This window comes from Rattus rattus, chromosome 15, assembly GCF_011064425.1.
Source record: "Rattus rattus isolate New Zealand chromosome 15, Rrattus_CSIRO_v1, whole genome shotgun sequence".
In the NCBI taxonomy this organism is placed as follows: Eukaryota; Metazoa; Chordata; class Mammalia; order Rodentia; family Muridae; genus Rattus; species Rattus rattus.
The window spans coordinates 9,525,136-9,544,541 of record NC_046168.1 but is presented as its reverse complement, the minus strand read 5'-3'; the positions used below and the strand labels follow the sequence as shown (position 1 = coordinate 9,544,541).

Genomic DNA, 19,406 nt, shown 5'->3' with positions numbered 1-19,406 from the left:
TTTGTAATCCCAGCACTTGGAAGTTAGAGGAGGAGGATGCAGAGATTAGCACTAGCCTCAGCTACGCAGTCAGTTTGCCAGTCTCGGTCACCTTCCCTGGCTAAATAAAGGTCTTTTGAGGAACTTCAGAGTATTCTCCAAAGGGCCTTACAGTTATAAACCCAGCTACAGCCGTGGGTTTGGTTTTTCTGCGTGAAGTGATGTTGCATATCTTTTTAGGATATTGTCCGTCTGTTTTCCTCTTTTTAAAGATACATATTTAAATTATTTGCTTCCCTTGGTTCTAGCTTAGGTTAGGAATCCCCCGTCCCTTAATGTCCTCATCTTTCATCCTTCAGAGATCCAATATAACAGGCATCTGCGTTGTTTGGTAGTGCTTTTGGTTTTTGTTAAAATGGCCTCCCTTCATAGGCAATGCTAGTGTCAAATTCTCCATCTTCCTTTCTGTACCTCCTGAGCACTCTGAACATAGAGATCTTGGGTTTCTATCACCATACCTGATCTGGTGTTATGGTGGTGTCAGCAGGGCCCGTAGATGTTTTTTATTTTTTGTTTGTTCGTTTGGGTTTTGTTTTGTTTCTTGGCCTGGTGGGCGTGGGTATAAGCTAAGCTTAAGCAACTAGAACTTGAAAACCTGTACCCATGTCATAAACCAACTGTGGTATCTTAGGCCAGTGACTTAATCGCTCCAAGCCTCAGTTCCTTTTTCTATAAAAGAAAAATATATTATTAGCATTACCATTGTTGTAGGTAACTTGATGAACTATATCTGAAGGGCTCACACAGGACTGACACCTAAGCATGGCATACAGTTAACAGTGGGCCTTTTTACCCTGGCACTATAGAAATTGCTTTTCTGCCATAAACAGAAAGAAACAGCATTTAAAACTAATTTTCCAGATTTTGCAGCAGGCAACATAGGACTGTGACCTCTGAGAAATGGGAAGAAACAATCTGGTTTCTACAGTGGCCTGTGCACTGCCTGTTAGTGCTTCTAACTGTGGCACAGAGGAGACCAAATTAGCTTGGCAGCCCCACTGGGCTAAGACAGACAGACAGTCAGGTAGAATGCCTGGGTAAAGCAAAGGGCTGCACACATGGAGCAGCAGAGACTATGCAGAGTCCCAAGTTTTCTGTGTAACAGATCTACATGAGCATTAGATCAAACTCCCTGAGGCCCAAAACTGATCTTCAGAGAATAATTGGCAAGTAATTTTCCTTTTTTTTTTAAAAAAAAAGATTTATTTATTTATTATAAATATGAGTACATCGTTGCTGTCTTCAGACACCAGAAGAGGGCATCAGATCCCATTACAGATGGTTGTGAGCCACTATGTGGTTGCTGGGAATTAAACTCAGGTCCTCTGGAAGAGCAGTCAGTGCTCTTAACCTCTGAGCCATCTCTCCAGCCCAGCAAGTAATTTTCAGAATTCATAATTTTAGAAAAAAAAATCTTTGTTTTTTTCTTCCCTCCCTCTCCCCACAAGATAGGGTTTCTCTGTCAGCCCTGGCTGCCCTGGACCTTACTCTGTAGACCAAGGCTGTCCTTAAAATCACAGAGCTCTGCCTGCTCTGCCTCCTGAGTACTAGGGGGTGTGCACCCGCATGCCTGGGGTCAGAATCACAATTGTAAAGAGATGCTTGGCCTCCCAACACTTAGGAAGCAAACACAAGTGGATCTTCATGAGTTAAAGGCCAGCCTGCTCTACATAGCAAGTTCTAGGACTATATAAAAAGATAGTGTTTCAATAAAAATAAAAACAACAGAAAGAGATGTTTGTTAGAGTCTAGAAGGATCACTTCTGTGTCATGGGATTGAGTGTTAAAGTCTTCTTTAATTGGAGGCTGGAGAGATGGCTTAGTGGGTGACCCAGGTTTCATTCGCAGTGCCCATCTGGGTGTCTAACCATATGTCTGTCTGTAAGAACTGTCTGTGACTCCAGTTTCAGGAGATCTGACACCCTCTCTGGCCTCCATTAGCACTGGGCACACAGATGGTCCGCATACACACATGCAGGCAAAGGACCTGTGCATATAAGATCAGATCTCTAGAACTGCCATCAAGAATTGTAAAGCAAGCTTTAGAAGACTCAAACTGATTGTTGACTCTTGCACTAATTGGTTTAACAGAGTTCAAAGGATTTAAAAACAACAAACAAAACAGTATCCAGATATATATTGACAAAACTCTGCATTCAATCAACAAAGTCAAGAATAAAGGAAAAGAGAAAAAGGCAGAGTTGACCAATAACTCAAAATGACAAATGAGAAAATGCCTAAAACTAGCATGGATGATGACATGTGACACACCCAATATGGAGTGGTAATATAATGGTTGGAGATAGACTATGACAAGTTAAACATTAGTACTGCTAACCCCAGAGCAATTCCTAAGAAGTCAGAGCATGGGGGCTGGGGAGAGGACTCACTGTCAGTGTTTTCTGCCTCTGCAGAGGCAGTTCCTTCCCAGAATCCATATCTGATGCTCACAGCCACCTTTAACTTTAGACTCAAGAGACCAGTGCCTTCTTCTGACCATGGCGGGCACCCGTACACATACAGCACTCATTCACCAACACACTTTACATCTGGCAGCAAACACCTATAGTCCCGACCCTCAGGAGGAGAAAGCAGGAAGATCCAGAACTGTCTTTGGCTACTTAGCAAGTCTGAGGCCAACTGGCCATACAAGGAGAATCTGTCCAGTACAGCACAAAACAAAAACAATGCTGGCCAGGAGAGACGGAAGGATATCAAGTGCCAAGAGCTGAAGTTTGCAGAGGGATAGGGTTGTTCTTGTCATGGTTGATTTGGAGAAACATGAAGAATCTACTTTAGATTGTTGGTTTATTTTTTATAATGTAAAGCAGTAGAACAGATCGTAGTTTCAGTTTTTGAGTAAGCTTTTGCTTTCTTTGGCCATGAAAAAATTGGACTTTGAGGCTCTAAAACTTTGACTCACTGAAAGATGGTGACCCCATAAAATCAGAAATTAATTTCTGTTTCAGAGACAGAAGAGATGGGCGATGAGGAGGTCTTCTCCTGGCTGAAGTGTGCAAAGGGGCAGTCCCATGAACCAGAGAACCTCATGCCCACACAGATCATCCCTGGCACAGGTAAAGAAACTCCTGTTTTGAGAGTGGGTGAAAAAGTGTCGTGTGTTTGTTTTGATTTTGTAGTGCTGAGTATTATATTCTCAGCCTTTTACACGGCAGGTCAACACTTCTACCACAGAACTACATCCCTAGCCTCAGTGTATTGGTTTACTGGGGAGAGGGGGGCTGTGTGTTTGGGGGATGGTGTGTGTGTGTTTGGTTCAGGCAAGGTGACCATGATAAGCCAATCACTCCGGACATTAGGAAAGACTTCTGGTTTTAGGCTCATAAAATGTCGCTAGAACACTTGCTACTCTCTCCGAAGGCCTAGGTTCAGCTCCAGTCACTCACAGGAAAATCACAGTCACCTGTAACTCTGGTTCCAGGACATCCAATTCCTTCTTTGGTCTTCAAGGGCAGCCATGCACACGTGTGTGTGGGCATTCAAGTAAAGTAATATCAAAACAAACAAAATGTGTTTTGCCAGGTGTGGTGGTGCACACTTTCAATCCCAACACTCAGGAGGCAGAGGCAGGAGGATCTCTGAGTTCAAAGGCAGCCCGTTCTGTAGAGTGAGTTCTGGACAGCCAGGGTTACACAGAGAAACATGTCTCAATCATAATAACAATAATGTTAGAGGTATATGTTTAAAACCCCACTGAGAACTGCCATGGTGTTTCAAAGCTGCCTGGCCAGTGCTGGGGACCTGAGGTAGGAGGCTGCAGTGGGTTCCCAGAGTAAATTCCAGGTCATGAAAACAATAATAAAAATATCTGGCTAAGGGGTTGGGGATGTAGCTCAGTGCAAGGCCCTGGGTTCAGTTCTCAGCTTCCTGTGATGGGGATATCCAGCTCAGCATAACCAAACCCTTGAATCCATGAAGACAGCACTAGCCTACCAGAGGGAAGGAGTAGCTGCACGTGTTTGTCATAATCCCAGCTTTCTGCACCACGTCTTCCTCAGGACTTCAAAGGAAACCTGGGCCCAGGGGTCCTGGTCTCAAAACAGACAAATGTTCCAATGATGCTTACTGTCTCCTCTCCTTAGCGCTTTATAATATTGGAGACATGGTACACGCTGCCCGGGGAAAGTGGGGAATTAAAGCAAACTGCCCTTGTATAAGTCGGCAAAGCAAATCCGTTTTGAGACCTGCTGTCACCAATGGGATATCACAGGTAAGATGTGTGGGCCACAACTAAGAGAGGCTGCCTGCCTGCCTGCCTTTCTTCCTTTCTTCCTTTCTTCCTTTCCTTCTTTCCTTCTCTCCTTCTTTCTTTCCTTCTTTCTTTCCTCCTTTCTTTTTTTCTTCTCCTCTTCCTCCTCTTCCTTCTTCTATTCTGGGTTCTTTTTAAATTTTTATTTTATTTGAGAATTATTCCCAGAAGGGGCAACACTGAGGTAGAAGGGTAAAAGTGCAAGAATGGTGGGGGAATCCCAACCACAATTAAGTATGTAGGAAAATGCCATTAGGACCTGTTACCCGTGTACCAATTAAAATGAAAATTAGTCTGAACTACTCAGGATTCAGAGGTGAAAGAATTGTTAGTTTTGAGGCCCCTCTGTGCAGCATATCAAGATCGCATCTCAAAAGCAAAACGGAAACATTAAGAGCCCACGGTCCACAGCTTCCATTTGAACCTCCTGGCACCGCTAGCCTGGGTTGATTACTAGAAACCCAAGTGTGGGTGCGGAGAGCTCTGGAGATTGTGTCCTCAGTAGCATCAGTGTGCTGATGTCCCATCATAGGTGGTTGTGGGTGCTGGAAATCGAACTCGAGATTTCAGGAAGAGCAGCCAGTTCTCCTAACCAATGAATCGACTCTCCAGCCCCTGTGGATTAACTTCAATCACTAGTTTCCTGTCATAGAACAGTCTAAGACATTCTTTAAATTGTAAATTCTAAGTCTTGTTTACCTGATTTTCATGAACGGCTTGCACATTGTAGATTTAATAAATGTCTGTGGATCACAGAAGGCATGAAATAACATGGAAACAGCTCCAGGTTATTCTTCCTAGACCTGTGTAGTGTCCGCAGCCACAGTAGTCATGGTCAGTGTTCTCTGCCTAGGCTTGCCCTCTGCAGTCCTCCTCACTCCCTAACCTTCCATGCTTTAGCTTCCCAGTATAACCCCTAGTGCCTCTTCTGGAAACGAAACTACCTTCTCAAGCGGAGGCGGGACTGTGGCGACCACAAACCCAGAGCCGGAGCAAGCTCCCAAAGGTGCTGGCGCCGACAGCAGAGCTGAGGAGCCCCTGAAAGCAGAAGGCTCCGCGTCAAATAGCAATAGTGAACTAAAAGCCATCAGGCCCCCGTGCCCTGACACGGCCCCCCCTTCCTCCGCTCTGCATTGGCTGGCGGATTTAGCAACTCAGAAGGCTAAAGAAGAAACAAAAGGTGAGCTGACCTGTGCCCAGCTGTGGAAAGGGTGAGGGTAAGTCTGCAAGCAGCTGTTCAAGCGGACACGCTACCGTGCGCTCAGAGAGGTGCTGCCTGCTTTCTCTGGTTGATAACATACAATCAGGGGTTTGTTTCCAGGGCGTTTGGTGTTTTTGGCTATTTGGTTGATTTTTTTTTTTTTTTTTTTTTTTAAGAAGGTGGAGTATTGCTGGGTCCTTCCCTAGCTCCTTGGTCAGAATTGAAACAGTTTTGAGTGAGCTTTCCCCCTGGGTTGTTTCTGCAGCCAGAGTTGACAGCTAGACTTAGAATAGCAATTTTATTTTGAAGAGGGTCTCATCTGGGCTTGAAAAGAGAAGCCATTTTAAATGGGCCTGAGAACCACATGGAAATTATTTTTCTTTAACCCCACTGAGAACCATTAGTTAGAATTTCTTGAGATAAAGACTGATCTCCGTTTTTTAACAAGTATCACAAATTATTCCAGTCCAAGAGATCTGGAGACCCACTTAAACTGTCTTAGAAGATAAAAGGTAGGTGAGAAAAAAGAAATTTTGTGATCCAAATATAGGCAAGAAGTAAGAAATGGAGAATTTTCTTTGTGTCCCTAAAACCTGTGTACAGAGCTTCTCAGCCTGAACACCTACTAATCCCACATAGTTTGGAGGCGGGCACTGTGGAAGGTCTTTCTCCCTTTCCACCCGGCCGTGTTGACAGAGTCGGTGTCTGCTGCTCCTGTCCAATGCTGTCTGTTATGCTCTCGCAGATGCAGGGTCGCTGAGGTCGGTGCTCAGTAAAGAGTCCCACTCGCCCTTTGGGCTGGACTCACTCAACTCCACTGCAAAGGGCTCTCCGCTGACTCCAAAGCTTTTTAACAGCCTGCTGCTGGGCCCCACTGCCTCCAACAGCAAGACGGAAGGCTCCAGTCTTCGAGACCTTCTTCACTCCGGGCCCGGAAAGCTTCCTCAAACCCCTCTGGACACAGGCATACCCTTCCCCCCTGTTTTCTCTTCATCCTCAGCAGTAAGTGTCCTTTCCACAGCTCTAGCCTTTGGTGTTTGGTTTTGTTTTATGACAAAACCATCACAGATATAGATGATCGAGTGAGAGTCTCCTGGTTGCATGGTCAAGCTAACAAATCTTTAACATTGGGTTCTTGGATTCTTTGAGGTCATCTTAAGTTGTGAGCCTTGGGTACCATTTTTGAAGTCAGTAAAAACTGAGGCTCAGTGTGATGACCTAAGTTCAATCTTCAGGGCCCCAGGTGGAAGAAGAGAACTTACCTACTCCTGAAGTTGTTCTCTCACTTCTGTGTGGTACCATAGAAAAGCACACGTGCATACAGACCTGCCACACGCTCCTCCTCCCTCCCTCCCCCCCCCCCCACAGACACACACACACACACTTTTTAAGGAAGTCAGTAAAAATGGAAACATTCCTTTTTGGCCTTCAGCAGAAAGGTTATTACATTGATTCATTTGATTTCCTTGCAAACGCTAGGTTTTTGTAAGCTGAGCAGTGCATTCATAGAGTGCTTTGTTGGATTCAAGTCTTTAAAACGTCCAGGACAGCTCCGGTCTTCTACCTGTGTACCTGCTCTCTTGGTGTTCTTCCCTTTGTCAGTGGTTCTGTATCATAGGACTCCTCAGTCCAAAAATTCGAATCCTTTGCCATTCCCTCTTACATTTCATATGTAACTTGTCAGCAAGTTCTTCTGTTCCATCTTCAGATCTACTCATGATTGTCAGGTGCAACCATCATCCTCCTTGGTCCATCTTTCCCTCTTTCCTTCCTCTCTCTGGCCTTTTTCCCCTCATAGACATTCCAGCCACACACACCTTTTTGTGGTCCTTGAATACAGCTTCCCTTGTGGGTCTCATATTTGTTTCTTGCTCCTAGATCCTTCCTGTGTGTCCACAGGCTTGCTTCAGCACTGATGCCCCTCTTAAATGAAACAAGTCACTCAGGGGGCTTCTGTCGTAGGTTACACCTCAGTTCTGTGAGACACGGTCTCATGTGGACCACACTAGCCTCAACTTAATGTGTAGCTTTGGATGACATTGAACTCATGATCCTCCTGTCTCTGATTCCCAAATTCTGAGAGCACATGCCTGTGCCAGCACACCTGGGTTTATGGGACCCTCGTCTTCCACACAGAATTGATTTCATAGCACTTAATTGTAATCTACTCTGTTTCTCTTGCCCATACCAAAGATGTTTTATTCACCAGTACATATCTCTGTGCTACAGTGTGCAGTAGTCATTTTTAGTAAGCATTGATGTAATGTGTGAATTCTCAGAGTACAAAAGTTAAAGAGGGGGTTGGGGATTTAGCTCAGCGTTAGAGCGCTTGCCTAGCGAGCGCAAGGCCCTGGGTTCGGTCCCCAGCTCCGGAAAAAAAAAAAAAGAAAAAAAAAGTTAAAGAGAATAGAAACAGGGAGTGGAGGGGCTAGAGAGATGGCTCAGGGGTTAAGAACACTGCCTGCAGAGGGCCTGGGTCACTTCCTAGTGTCCGCATGGCAGCTCACGAGCGCTGTAACCTCAGTTTTAGGGGATTTGAGGCTGTCAGGCATGCACGTGGTACAGGAACAACATGCATGCAAAGACGCTGTCTTTCAGGCCTCCCTTCTCTGTGCAGATCACCATTTATTACGTGGGGGGTGGGGAGCAGTTCGGGTGTCACAGTATGGGAATTCGTTCTCTGCTTCCACGGAGTAGGTAGGAATCAAATTCAGGCCATCAGACTTGGCAGCAAGTGTCTTTTTACCTGCTGAGCTATCTAACTGGCCCAGCATTATTTCTTGGGTGTCATCTCCGAGATGTTGACTGTATATAGTTTTCCTGTGTACACATTTGGCTCTACAGGTCACTTTCTACTTCTCAGTGTGTTTATCTTATAGAACGCAAACATGTTTTTTATTATATTTATGGTTAATGGGTGCAGTCTGAATCCATAGGTGGTTAAATATATATGATAAGAGGTTGTTTCTTTTTAAATAAGTACTTGTTATACCCCCATTTACTTTCATGAAGTTTCTTTTTTAGAACATTATGGGAGTATATGTTTTTGTGTTAAAACAGGGTCTCCCTCTGTACTTTCATAAATGTAAGAAAATCCAAAGGTTAAGGAATTTACTATACTAAAAATTAATAATTTTTTTGTCTTTCTGCAATTACAGAAGACGTTAATTTTTATCAGATTTAATCAGATAGATTAGAACTTGGAAATATAATTGTGAGACAGTTCTTTTTGTAATGTTCTTGTGGTGCTTGAGTCAAGCTTACCTGAGGGTTTGTCTGTGAAGGGAGCGAAGAGCAAAGCCAGCCTACCCAACTTTCTGGACCACATCATTGCCTCGGTGGTAGAAAACAAGAAAACCTCAGATTCTTCAAAGCGGTCCTGCAACTTGACAGATACCCAGAAGGAAGTGAAGGAGATGGTGATGGGGTTGAACGTGCTAGACCCCCACACTTCTCATTCCTGGCTGTGCGATGGGAGGCTTCTGTGTCTCCATGACCCCAGCAACAAAAACAATTGGAAGATCTTCCGAGAATGTTGGAAACAAGGCCAGGTAAGCAAAGCCAAGGTGGGTTGGGTGTTTTGTTTTGTTTTGTTTTGTTTTGTTGCCTACTGTTTGCCCGGAAGTCACTGTGGCTAAGATAATTGCAGGCCCAAGTGGAAGATCATTTGCTAGGGGGACATACATAGTAAATGGTTCGGAGATATCCTCGTGGTTTCACCTTGACTTTGCTCTTTAAAACCAGGCTGGGCTTTGTATTTGTGAGGGCGCAGTTCTTGGGGGTTGAGCTGCTGTTGGTGACACCTTTGGGGGAGAATCCCTGAGTGTAGGGCTTGATAGGGTAAAGGTGTGAGCTGGAATAATGGTTCGAGGTAAGTACCTGAGTGTTAGTGGATGTGATGCTGTGAGGGTGCTCTGTGAGCTTTATGCTTTAGCTTGAGGAAGGAGGAACTCAGGGGAGTTTCCTCGTTTGCATTTGTATTGTGAGGAAGAATTCTCAGCATTTGCCAGCTGTCTCCTCACCTCAAAATACTGTAGATACCAAGTAAGATTTTCCATTCCAGTGCTTGGGAGGCAGAGGCAGACAGATCTCTGGGAGTTGAAGGCCAGCCAGGTCTACAAAGCAAGTCTAAGATAGCTAGGGCTCTGTTACACAGAGAATACACAAAAAGAAAAGAAATTTAGTGGCTGTCCCCAGAGTAAGAACACAGTATAAATATAAAAGCAGAGTAGAGGCAGATTCCCTTCTCCTAGCTAGAGATTATGAACTGGAGAAGACAGCAGGTTTTCATGGGAGCAGTGCTGTAGAGATGGTTCTGATTGTGTTGTCTTTGTTTCCACAGCCAGTGCTAGTTTCAGGGGTACATAAAAAGCTCAAGTCTGAACTCTGGAAGCCAGAAGCCTTTAGCCAGGAATTTGGAGACCAGGATGTGGACCTGGTGAACTGCAGGAACTGTGCTATAATTTCCGATGTTAAAGTTCGAGATTTCTGGGATGGCTTTGAGATTATATGCAGTAAGTAGCTTGGTTCTCTGGTTAAGCGGAGACAGAGTGTAGTCCTGCCCCTGAAATAACAACCCATTTCCCTATGGAGGGAGGAACCTTCTGTCTTGACAGCAGCTGCATAAAGCTGCATGACACTCCTGTCATCCCAGAGCAGCCTGCACTTCATGGAGGACTTAGGCTGTATGAGGTCTAGTGCTCTAAGGAAAGGAGCGAGAACTGTGAAACGCAATAACAGCCGTGGGTGGAGAAACAAGGCTCGTCTTACCTGGTCCATTAGGAAATAAGAGGTTGCATTGGCACTTGACACCTAGAAGATTAAGCAGAAGTGGTTTATGAGAATGCTGTCTGTCTTCTAGAGAGACTACGGTCAGAAGATGGGCAGCCAATGGTGCTCAAACTCAAAGACTGGCCCCCTGGGGAAGATTTTCGGGACATGATGCCTACAAGGTGATTTCATGTAGAGCTGTCCTCAGAGGCTTGTGCCGGGTGAATCTAGCACAACAGTCAGAGAGAAGTGAACTCTAGCTCGCTCTTCTCCCTGTAGTAAGTAAGCTGAGTCATCTTTCTTGCCCTTTCTTAGGTTTGAAGATCTGATGGAGAATCTTCCTCTGCCAGAATACACCAAACGAGATGGCAGGCTCAATCTGGCTTCTCGGCTACCCAGCTACTTTGTAAGGCCTGATCTGGGCCCCAAGATGTACAACGCCTATGGTATGAGGGAAAAGACAGTGTCCTCGTTTTATATGGAGAGCTGGTTGGGGGCAGGTGATAGGTGCTGGAGAAAATCATACTCACTTTCCTCCGTCAGGACTGATTTGTGTGACATTCATAAGCTTGTGTATCTATTAGAAATAGTTTGTTCTCAAATTCTACTCAAGCAGATATATTCTTTAGCTTTACCAAGTCCAGGCCTATGCTCTGTTAAGTTAAAAAATGAGCTAACTTCTTGATAAACACACATCCCTCCCTCTCTCGGTGACACTTACTTCAGAGCATGCTGGAGTGCTCTCAGGGGTGCTGTGGGTCCTTTGGAATACCTGTCTTTAGCTTTCATATTTTCCTCTCAACTTTAGGTTTGATAACAGCAGAAGACAGAAGAGTTGGTACAACGAATCTTCATTTAGATGTGTCTGATGCTGTCAATGTGATGGTGTATGTTGGGATCCCTATCGGGGAGGGTGCTCACGATGAAGGTATGCTTGCTAGAAAAATCGCTGTAGTGTGGCTAGCTTTAAGAAGTGTAGCAACTGGCTGCCTCCCCAGGCCTCTAAGACACAATGACGACTTCTTTTTCTTTCTCACTCTTTATATCCCACTAGTGGGTTTTGCTTAAGTTCCTTCTTCCCAGTCTCATGTGTGGTTAGCACCTGGAGGAGATTGTTAGGCAAAGGGGCTGACGTTCTAGTGCAGTGCTGCTTTGAATCTCTAAGCAGATCACTGCCTGGGGAAATGTTCTCCTTTTCTACAAAGTACATAGCCTGGCAAACAGGGCAGAGAGGACTGAGCCATGGCACAACCTCTGCAGATGACTGGGGTTCAGTTCCCAGAACACACAGAAAGAGGCTTACAGCCTTCTATGATTTCAGCTCTAAGGAATTTGATGCCCTTTGGCCTCCCCAGGCACTATCATGCATGTGGTGCACACGAGCTCATGTAGGTACACACACATAATGAAGTAGAAATAATTTTTTAAAAATTAAGAAAGGACTGGCTCTTCTGGACTAGTTCCCTGTAACAGCCATAGAGGGACAGGTGATAGAACCAGGTCGTCCGCACAGAGACCACACACAAAGTTCAGTTGGTAAAGCATTTGTTAGGCAAGCAGGAAAACTGAAGTTTGATTCCCATAAGAAGCCAGGAGTGTTCCTGCGCACATTTAAGTTCTAACATTCATACTCAGGAGACAGAGGTACAGACAGGTGGGTCTCTGACACTTTAGGGCCAGCCTGGCCTACTGAGAGAGCCTGACCAGCCAAGGCTACATATTAAGGCCCTATTGGTTCTTTCCTTCTACTGTGTGGGTCCCTGGAACTAAAGTCATCAAACATGGCGGCAAGAGCCTTTACCTGCTGAGCCATCTCACCAGCCCCAATAAAAGGTGTGATTTAAAAAGTCTCTCTGTGGGCTGGAGAGATGGCTCAGCGGTTAAGAGCGCCTGACTGCTCTTCCAGAGGTCATGAGTTCAATTCCCAGCAACCACATGATGGCTCACAACCATCTGTAAAGAGATCCGATGCCCTCTTCTGGTGTATCTGAAGACAGCTACAGTGTACTTATATATAATAAATAAATCTTTAAAAAATTATTTAAAAAAAAAAAAGTCTCTCTGTAAAACTTCATATGTAGAGCAGGCTGAGCTCAAACTCCTCACAGAGATTTGCCTGTCTCTGCCTCAGGTGTGGGATTAAGAGTGTGTTCCACCGAGCCTAGAAAGTTTTGACTCTTGATTGTTTATGCTCTTACTACAGACAGAGAAGGATGAAGACCACTTGTTTTAATTAGACTTTTTGTTTCCAACCTGGAGGTGCTGGGCAGACTAGTTACAGACAGCAACGCTTTGTTCTTTTCAGAAGTTCTCAGAACGATTGACGAGGGGGATGCCGATGAGGTGACCAAGCAGAGGATTCATGACGGCAAAGAGAAGCCAGGGGCTCTATGGCACATTTATGCAGCAAAGGATGCCGAGAAGATCCGAGAGCTGCTCCGGAAGGTACGCCTTCTGGGCTGGTCTTTGATATCGAGTCTGTTAGCAGTAAAGACCTCGTCGCACAAGGCATGGTCGTGCGCACCGATGATTCTAGCACTTGGCAGCTTGTGTCAGGAAGACCATAGTTAGAGACCGACCATCTCCAAAAAAGCCAGGGCATGAGGATGGAGAAACAGGGTATTCGTGCTCTTGCAGGGGGGCCCAGCCTTGGTTCCCACAACCACGTGAACGTTCGCAGTCATTTGTTTGGAAAGAAACAAAAAATGAGTAAGACGAGTGAAAGGTGTCGAGTGCTTATCTAGCATGTACGGCTCTGGGTTCAGTCTTCAGCACTGAGGAAGGAAAAAGAAAGGACTGATTGGCCAAGAAACCTCTTTGCAGAATGCCCAAGGGTCCTGAGCTCACACATGTTCAACAGAATAAAGAAGATACTCATATTCTTTGTGTGTTTAGAGGATAATATATTCTGTGGCCCCTAGTAGGTGCCCTATCTCTATTTTTTCCATACACGCATACTGGTAGTCAATTTTTTTTTTAAAAAAGGTTTATTTATTTATATGTAAGTATACTGTAGCTGTCTTCAGATACACCAGAAGAGGGCATCAGATTCCATTACAGATGGTTGTGAGCCACCATGTGGTTACTGGGAATTGAACTCAGGAACTCTGGGAGAGCAGTCAGTGCTCTTAACCACTGAGCCATCTCTCCAGCCCGGTAGTCAATTTTAACATAATAAGGTACAGGAAGAGATCAACAGCAATGGCACTGCAATGTATCAAACATACAGACAAAAAAAAAAAAAAAAAAAAGGTTTTTGGGGGTTTTGTTTAGTTTTGGTTTTTTTTGAAGTGGAGTTTCTCTGTATCCCTGGCTGTCCTAGAACTCACTCTGTAGAGCAGGCTGGCCTTGAACTCAGAGAGTCACCTGCTTCTACCTCACAAGTGCTGGGATTAAGGTTGTACACCCTACAAGTGCCCAACTACATAGAGCCCAGGCTGTCCTCGCCTTTGTGATCTGCCTCCACCTTCTTCAGCACCCCGCCCCTCTCAGTGTGTTCCGTGTCATCTGGCTCATGAAGCTTCTGGTTTGCCATCAAGCTTTGTCCTCTGGAGCCACAATGACATAGAGGGTACTTGAACGTGTGCTCTTTGAAACTGTGGTAGCCCTCTTTACTGGAATAGCTGTTAGGTGACTAAGAGCCTGGGCCCGAGGGACAGCTGCCCTAGGTCAGGATGATACTTTAGCATAAGGTGGAGCTGGACAGTATGAGTCTTTTACACTACCGTAATAGCACCACACACTTTTAAAAGGCCTTTCTGGACTTTTCTATGTAGTGTGTTTAGAGCACAGTAGCCTGTGTAAATGAAACTGTAGCAACTGGGCACGGAAGGGCTACTCTCTTAATTCTTCCGTGTTTGGATGTTGCACATGACTACAGGTTGGAGAAGAGCAAGGTCAAGAGAATCCTCCAGATCATGACCCCATTCATGACCAAAGTTGGTATCTGGACCAGATCCTTCGAAAGCGACTCTTCGAAGAGTATGGTGTGCAAGGCTGGGCCATTGTGCAATTCCTGGGTGATGCTGTCTTCATACCCGCTGGAGCTCCACACCAGGTGGGCTGTGCGGTCAAGACTGGCTCCTCTGCTCCGTGGACGTCGATGTTTCCCTTTTCTAGTTCAGCTATAAATGTCAGGATCCAATCTCAATTTTTTTTTTTTTTTTGAGACCAGGCAAGCCTCTCAAATTCATAGAGATGGCCTGTTTCTGCCTTGTTAATACTGGGAGTAAAGGTGTGTGTGTCACACCCAGCCTTTTAAAATGTGTATGTGTGTGTGTGTGTGTGTGTCTGTCTGTCTGTCTGTGTGGTAGTACAACGGCAACTTATGGTAGTTGGATGATCTCCTCCACCATTGGGTTCTGTGTATCAAGTGCGTATAAAAGTCAGACTACCAGGCTTGGGGGCATGCATTTATACCTGCCAAGCCATCTCCATTTTACCAGCCCCTCCCTCTTTTTAAAGGTTTATTATGTTTAAAGGTTAACTATATGTTTATATAGTATTCTGCCTGCGTGTCTGCCTTATGCCAGAAGGGGGCAGCAGATCTCATTACAGATGGCTGTGAGCCACCATGTGGTTGTTGGGGAAGGAAGTCAGGACCTCTGGAAGAGCAGTGTTCTTAACCTCTGAGCCATCTCTCCAGCCCCACTAGCCCATATTTTTAATTTTATACACATAATGTTTTTGTATTATTAACAGAATGTAGTGGCATGTACTGTAGGATTGCTTAAACCTAGGAGTTAAAAGCCATTATGGGAGATATAACAAGTCTCACCCCCCCCCAAGAAAAAAAAAAGGCAAATTGTGTCTGCTTTACTCTGGTGGGCATTTTTTTTTTTTTCTTTTTTCTTTTTTTCGGAGCTGGGGACCGAACCCAGGGCCTTGCGCTTTCTAGGCAAGCGCTCTACCACTGAGCTAAATCCCCAACCCCCTTCTGGTGGGCATTTTTATGAGTTGCTACATCTAATGTCTACATTTTCTCATCCCAGGTTCACAATCTATATAGTTGCATAAAGGTAGCGGAAGACTTTGTCTCTCCAGAGCACGTGAAGCACTGTTTCCGCCTGACTCAGGAATTCAGGCATCTCTCCAACACTCACACGAATCATGAAGATAAGCTACAGGTACGTTATGTCCCCTCTGTCTGATGCTCATAGAGCGTACATCACAGTCTCCTTACAGGGTGTTTTCTGGTAGAGAAAGGACTCTGAGAAACTGACCATCTAAGGCTTCCTTTCAGAAGAGATACCAAGCCATTTCACTTGTTGGGGGGTTTTGAGTTTGGTGTGTTACTTTGGTTTTGAAACAAATGTCTCAGTGTCTGTCCTTGAACTCCTGACTCTCCTATTTCCGGCTCTTCTGCTCACCTTAGTTGATGCCCCCCTGAAGCAGGGCAGGCCAACCTGGGCTCCTGGAGTGTTGTTTATGTGTAAGGGTCTACCCATGTCCAGTGTAGTGATGTCGTTTCTCTGTCCTTGGGTGTCGTTTCATGTTGATAACTGAGTAGACTTACTCCTGGTCAGGGACAATACTGTAGAAGGTTTCAGTTGAGAAAGGATACCTGTCCTCTGAACTTGTTTGTGGCAGCTCGGGGCCCAAGCGTGCAGCTGTGTACATGGTAGACGGGCATTCTGCAATGGAGCTACGTCAGGCTCTTAAGTTATCCAGACTGGCTTTGTACTTCTGTGGCTCAAGCTGACTTAGAACTTGTGACCCTCCTACGTCAGCTTCAGGAGCAGCTTGAACCTGCCTGTGCTGGCAGGCGCAGCTTAGTCAAAGTCCTTGTTTTTAATTGGATATGAGGTTTTAGTAAGCATCACTGATAGGATAAGGTACTCATCATCATTACAGTGGAGGGCTCCATGGGTGGCACCCCTGCACTTGCCTAGAGACCATAGCGGGGGCCTTACAGCCTTTGGGGGTGAGCAGCATCTCAGCTTTCACCCCACTTCCCCAGATCCATCTGCACTAAACTTGGTGAAGCCATGCGTTGACAAGTGGATCTTCTGGTGGTCATGAGACTTGAACTTGGTCCTCTGTAGGGCCTCAGACAGGTTGCTCGTTAGTCTGCAGATTGGTGCAGATAGACGCAGTAGAATCACGTTAATACGGAAGCAGTGTGAGCAGACTTGTTTCTTCCCTGCCTCTGCAGCTCTCAACTGCAGACGTCTCTTTGCTCTTTTGTAAATGATGTGTTTATTTGTATTTCATGAGTATTGCATTCTGCCTGCTATGTATGTATGTATGTATGTATGTATGTATGTATGTATGTATGAGGGTGCCAGATCCCCTGGAGCTGGAGTTACAGACAGTTATGAGCTGTCCTGTGGGTGATGGGAATTGAACATAGGTCCTTTGGAAAAGTAGCCAGTGCTCTTAACACTGTGCCAGCTCTTCACCCCTTCACTCCCTTTTATAGTGTCTGGGCTACAGAGATGGCCCAGAGGTTAAGAACTCATGCGCACACCTTTAATCCCAGCACCTGCGAGGCAGAGGCAGGCATCTCTCTGAGTTTGAGGCCAGCCTGGCATACAGAGTAAATTTCAAGATAGCCAGGGCTACACAGAGAAACCCTGTCTCGAAAAACATCACCTCTGCTGATGCTCCAGGTCCCTTTGGTCTCTTGTTCTTATCTGTAACGACTTCACCATCTGACATGCCGTATTCTTTGACTTGTTTGTTGCTACCCCTGCTAGAATGTGAGCTGAATTAAGCTTTGTCTCGTTGACAACTTTCCCTAGCACAAATCTGATGGTACCCAGTGTGTTTTTGTTAATAAAGGATCAGTAGAAGTGTAAGGCATCTTGGATGCCATCACAAAGCCTCCTGTGTTTTGTGAAGTAAGTGTCATATGTATAAATGCAGTGCACATAGGCACATCTGGTCCACAACAGCAGCTTAGTAAAGCACCAGTGTCCCTCCCTAGAAAACAGTCTTCAGGTCAGCCCTTCTAACAGGGGTCTTTAGCTGTCTGTTTTGATGTGTCTTTCAACATGTCGTAGAACATCACATGAAAACTATGTTTCTTTTAGATAAATTAGAAAAAGCACATAAGCTCTGGACCTGGTGGCGCATTCTGGAAATCCCACTACTTGAGGAACTAAGTCAGAAGGATCGTAGAGAGTGTAGAGGCCAGCCTTGGCTAAGTAGTAAGACCCTGTTTTTAAAAGGGGGGAGGAGGAGCTGGCAAGATGGGTCTAGTCACTAGAACCCTTCACACAGTAGGGAGAAAGCCCATTCTCAGCCACCCACTCCACTGAGTGTTGCTCTGAGGTCTTGAGCCAGGGTCTATCCCAGGTCGGCATCAGCCTTCGGGATTATAGACATGTGCCACCGTGCCCAGCTTCCATTCCCTGGAACTTGATTTTCTCAGTCTTGTCTGTAAAGAAGACTCATGGTAAAATGTACTCCATGATCATGGCAAAGATTAACTAATACTCCACATAATACCTTAGTAACACCGTCCAGCACCCAGTGAGCACAGGGGTAATGGCTGTGTAGCCTTCCCAATGACTTCTTTCCCAACTCATTCCTTCATGAGTGAGGATTTCACATCCTGCATGACTGGTAATTCATTGTGGGGCTTGACTTAGGAAGCACACAGTTAGAGCTGTGGTGTCCCCATAGCTTCTCAGTAAGCTCTAGCGGTCGGACTTGGCTGTGCATCTGTGCGCTGCTGTGAGCTGACCGTGCTGATTGCTCCCCAGGTGAAGAACATCATATACCATGCAGTGAAAGATGCTGTCGGCACTCTCAAGGCCCACGAGTCCAAACTGGCAAGGTCCTAAAGCATGGAGAATTCCGGCTCTCCTGTCAAGCAGGCCTCTCACAACACTTACCAGGGAACGGCAGGGCTTTCTGCAGGAGCAGAGGCCCTTCCCCCAGCCAGTGTGGTCAGTATTACAAACTCTCCAGCCACTCTTTCTATGCTGCCTCAACACTGAAGGTTGACACAAGAAAGTCGCACTGTTCACACACACAGTTTCAGACTCGAAGCCGAGTGTGCCACATTCCCATCCGGTGGCCTTTTGGGAATCCAGGTTGCTTGAACATCGCTGGGCTCTCCTGCACATTCTCCTGGTTTGAGACCATGGAAACCAGGAATGTGGGCACACCTTCCTTTTCTGTTCCTCTTGTGCCTAGCTAACTAAGAATGTGTTTGGAGGCAGAGGAAGTCATAACTGGTAAAGTAAGGTGATGACTTAATGTGCCTGGTGGAAGCCTGGCAGTGTCTCCACACATGACCTCTGACCTGGCCCATCCTAGGAGATGGGGGTGTAGCCCTTCCCGTACTCTCCCTGAACACTGGAGTCTTCAGGACCCAGGGAGAGAGAGCCACTGCTTTTCCCAGGAGGCTCCAGGATTAGGAAACATGTGTATTTAGTGAAAAATAGGTTTGTAGTGAAATAGTTACTATTTCATGAAAGTAGATATTTTTAGAACTTTTGAAATAACACAGTTGTTTTCCTGGACTATGAGGAAAGGCACATTACATTTAGTCTTCCTTTCAATAAAACTCTTTGAAAAGAAATATGATTTTTAGAAATCAGCTGCCCCTTATAGCACAAAATCAGCCAAAGCGTAATTTAAAAGAATTGGCTTTTTATTAGAATTCTTTTAGTTTCTCCCCATCCTTCTCAGTCTTATCTTGAGGGGCAGTCATCTGAGAAAGAACTGCGTCATGTCTGAGCTGCGGAGTGTTCCCTGCCCGTGCACTGCTGACCCTGGGAGCTGAGTCACTGGCTACCAGCGTTCCCTTGGAACTCCTCATATGTGTCCAAATGGGGTGGGAAGTTTGATTTCCAATATAAAGAAGTTTTGCTTTTGTTTTTTTTGGAGTTTTGTCTAGAATATTTTCAGCAAAACTTTCCAACTCAGTGAAGTTTTTATTAAGAATTTACTTGGAAATGATGGAATTCCTTGGCCCATAGGTACATTGGGAAATGTGTCTCTTTCCAGGTGTGCTACCCTGCAGCCTTGTTTATATGTTCACAGTTACTTTCTTTCCTTTTTTTAAATAAAAGTCATTTATTGTAGAATACTTTTAATTTCACTTTCTGTATTTTAATTTTATTGAAGGGCTGATTGGGATTTCCATGTTCTTATTAAAAATTTAACAAATCT

The 19,406-nt window shown here is 45.3% G+C and overlaps 1 protein-coding gene across 1 annotated transcript in view; it reads left to right on the top strand.

Annotated features, from left to right (window-relative positions):
• Window positions 1-19,406, top strand: part of Kdm3b (lysine demethylase 3B) — a 55,395-nt gene extending 35,989 nt beyond the window's left edge. Inside the window, exons 12-24 of the mRNA XM_032885330.1 lie at window positions 3,009-3,116; window positions 4,143-4,270; window positions 5,210-5,489; window positions 6,256-6,512; window positions 8,795-9,061; window positions 9,853-10,024; window positions 10,372-10,462; window positions 10,596-10,726; window positions 11,089-11,208; window positions 12,586-12,725; window positions 14,161-14,337; window positions 15,272-15,406; window positions 17,990-19,406. Of these exons, the coding sequence (XP_032741221.1) occupies window positions 3,009-3,116; window positions 4,143-4,270; window positions 5,210-5,489; window positions 6,256-6,512; window positions 8,795-9,061; window positions 9,853-10,024; window positions 10,372-10,462; window positions 10,596-10,726; window positions 11,089-11,208; window positions 12,586-12,725; window positions 14,161-14,337; window positions 15,272-15,406; window positions 17,990-18,070 (2,087 nt within the window). The 3' untranslated portion in view covers window positions 18,071-19,406. The remainder of the gene's footprint in view (window positions 1-3,008; window positions 3,117-4,142; window positions 4,271-5,209; window positions 5,490-6,255; window positions 6,513-8,794; window positions 9,062-9,852; window positions 10,025-10,371; window positions 10,463-10,595; window positions 10,727-11,088; window positions 11,209-12,585; window positions 12,726-14,160; window positions 14,338-15,271; window positions 15,407-17,989) is intronic.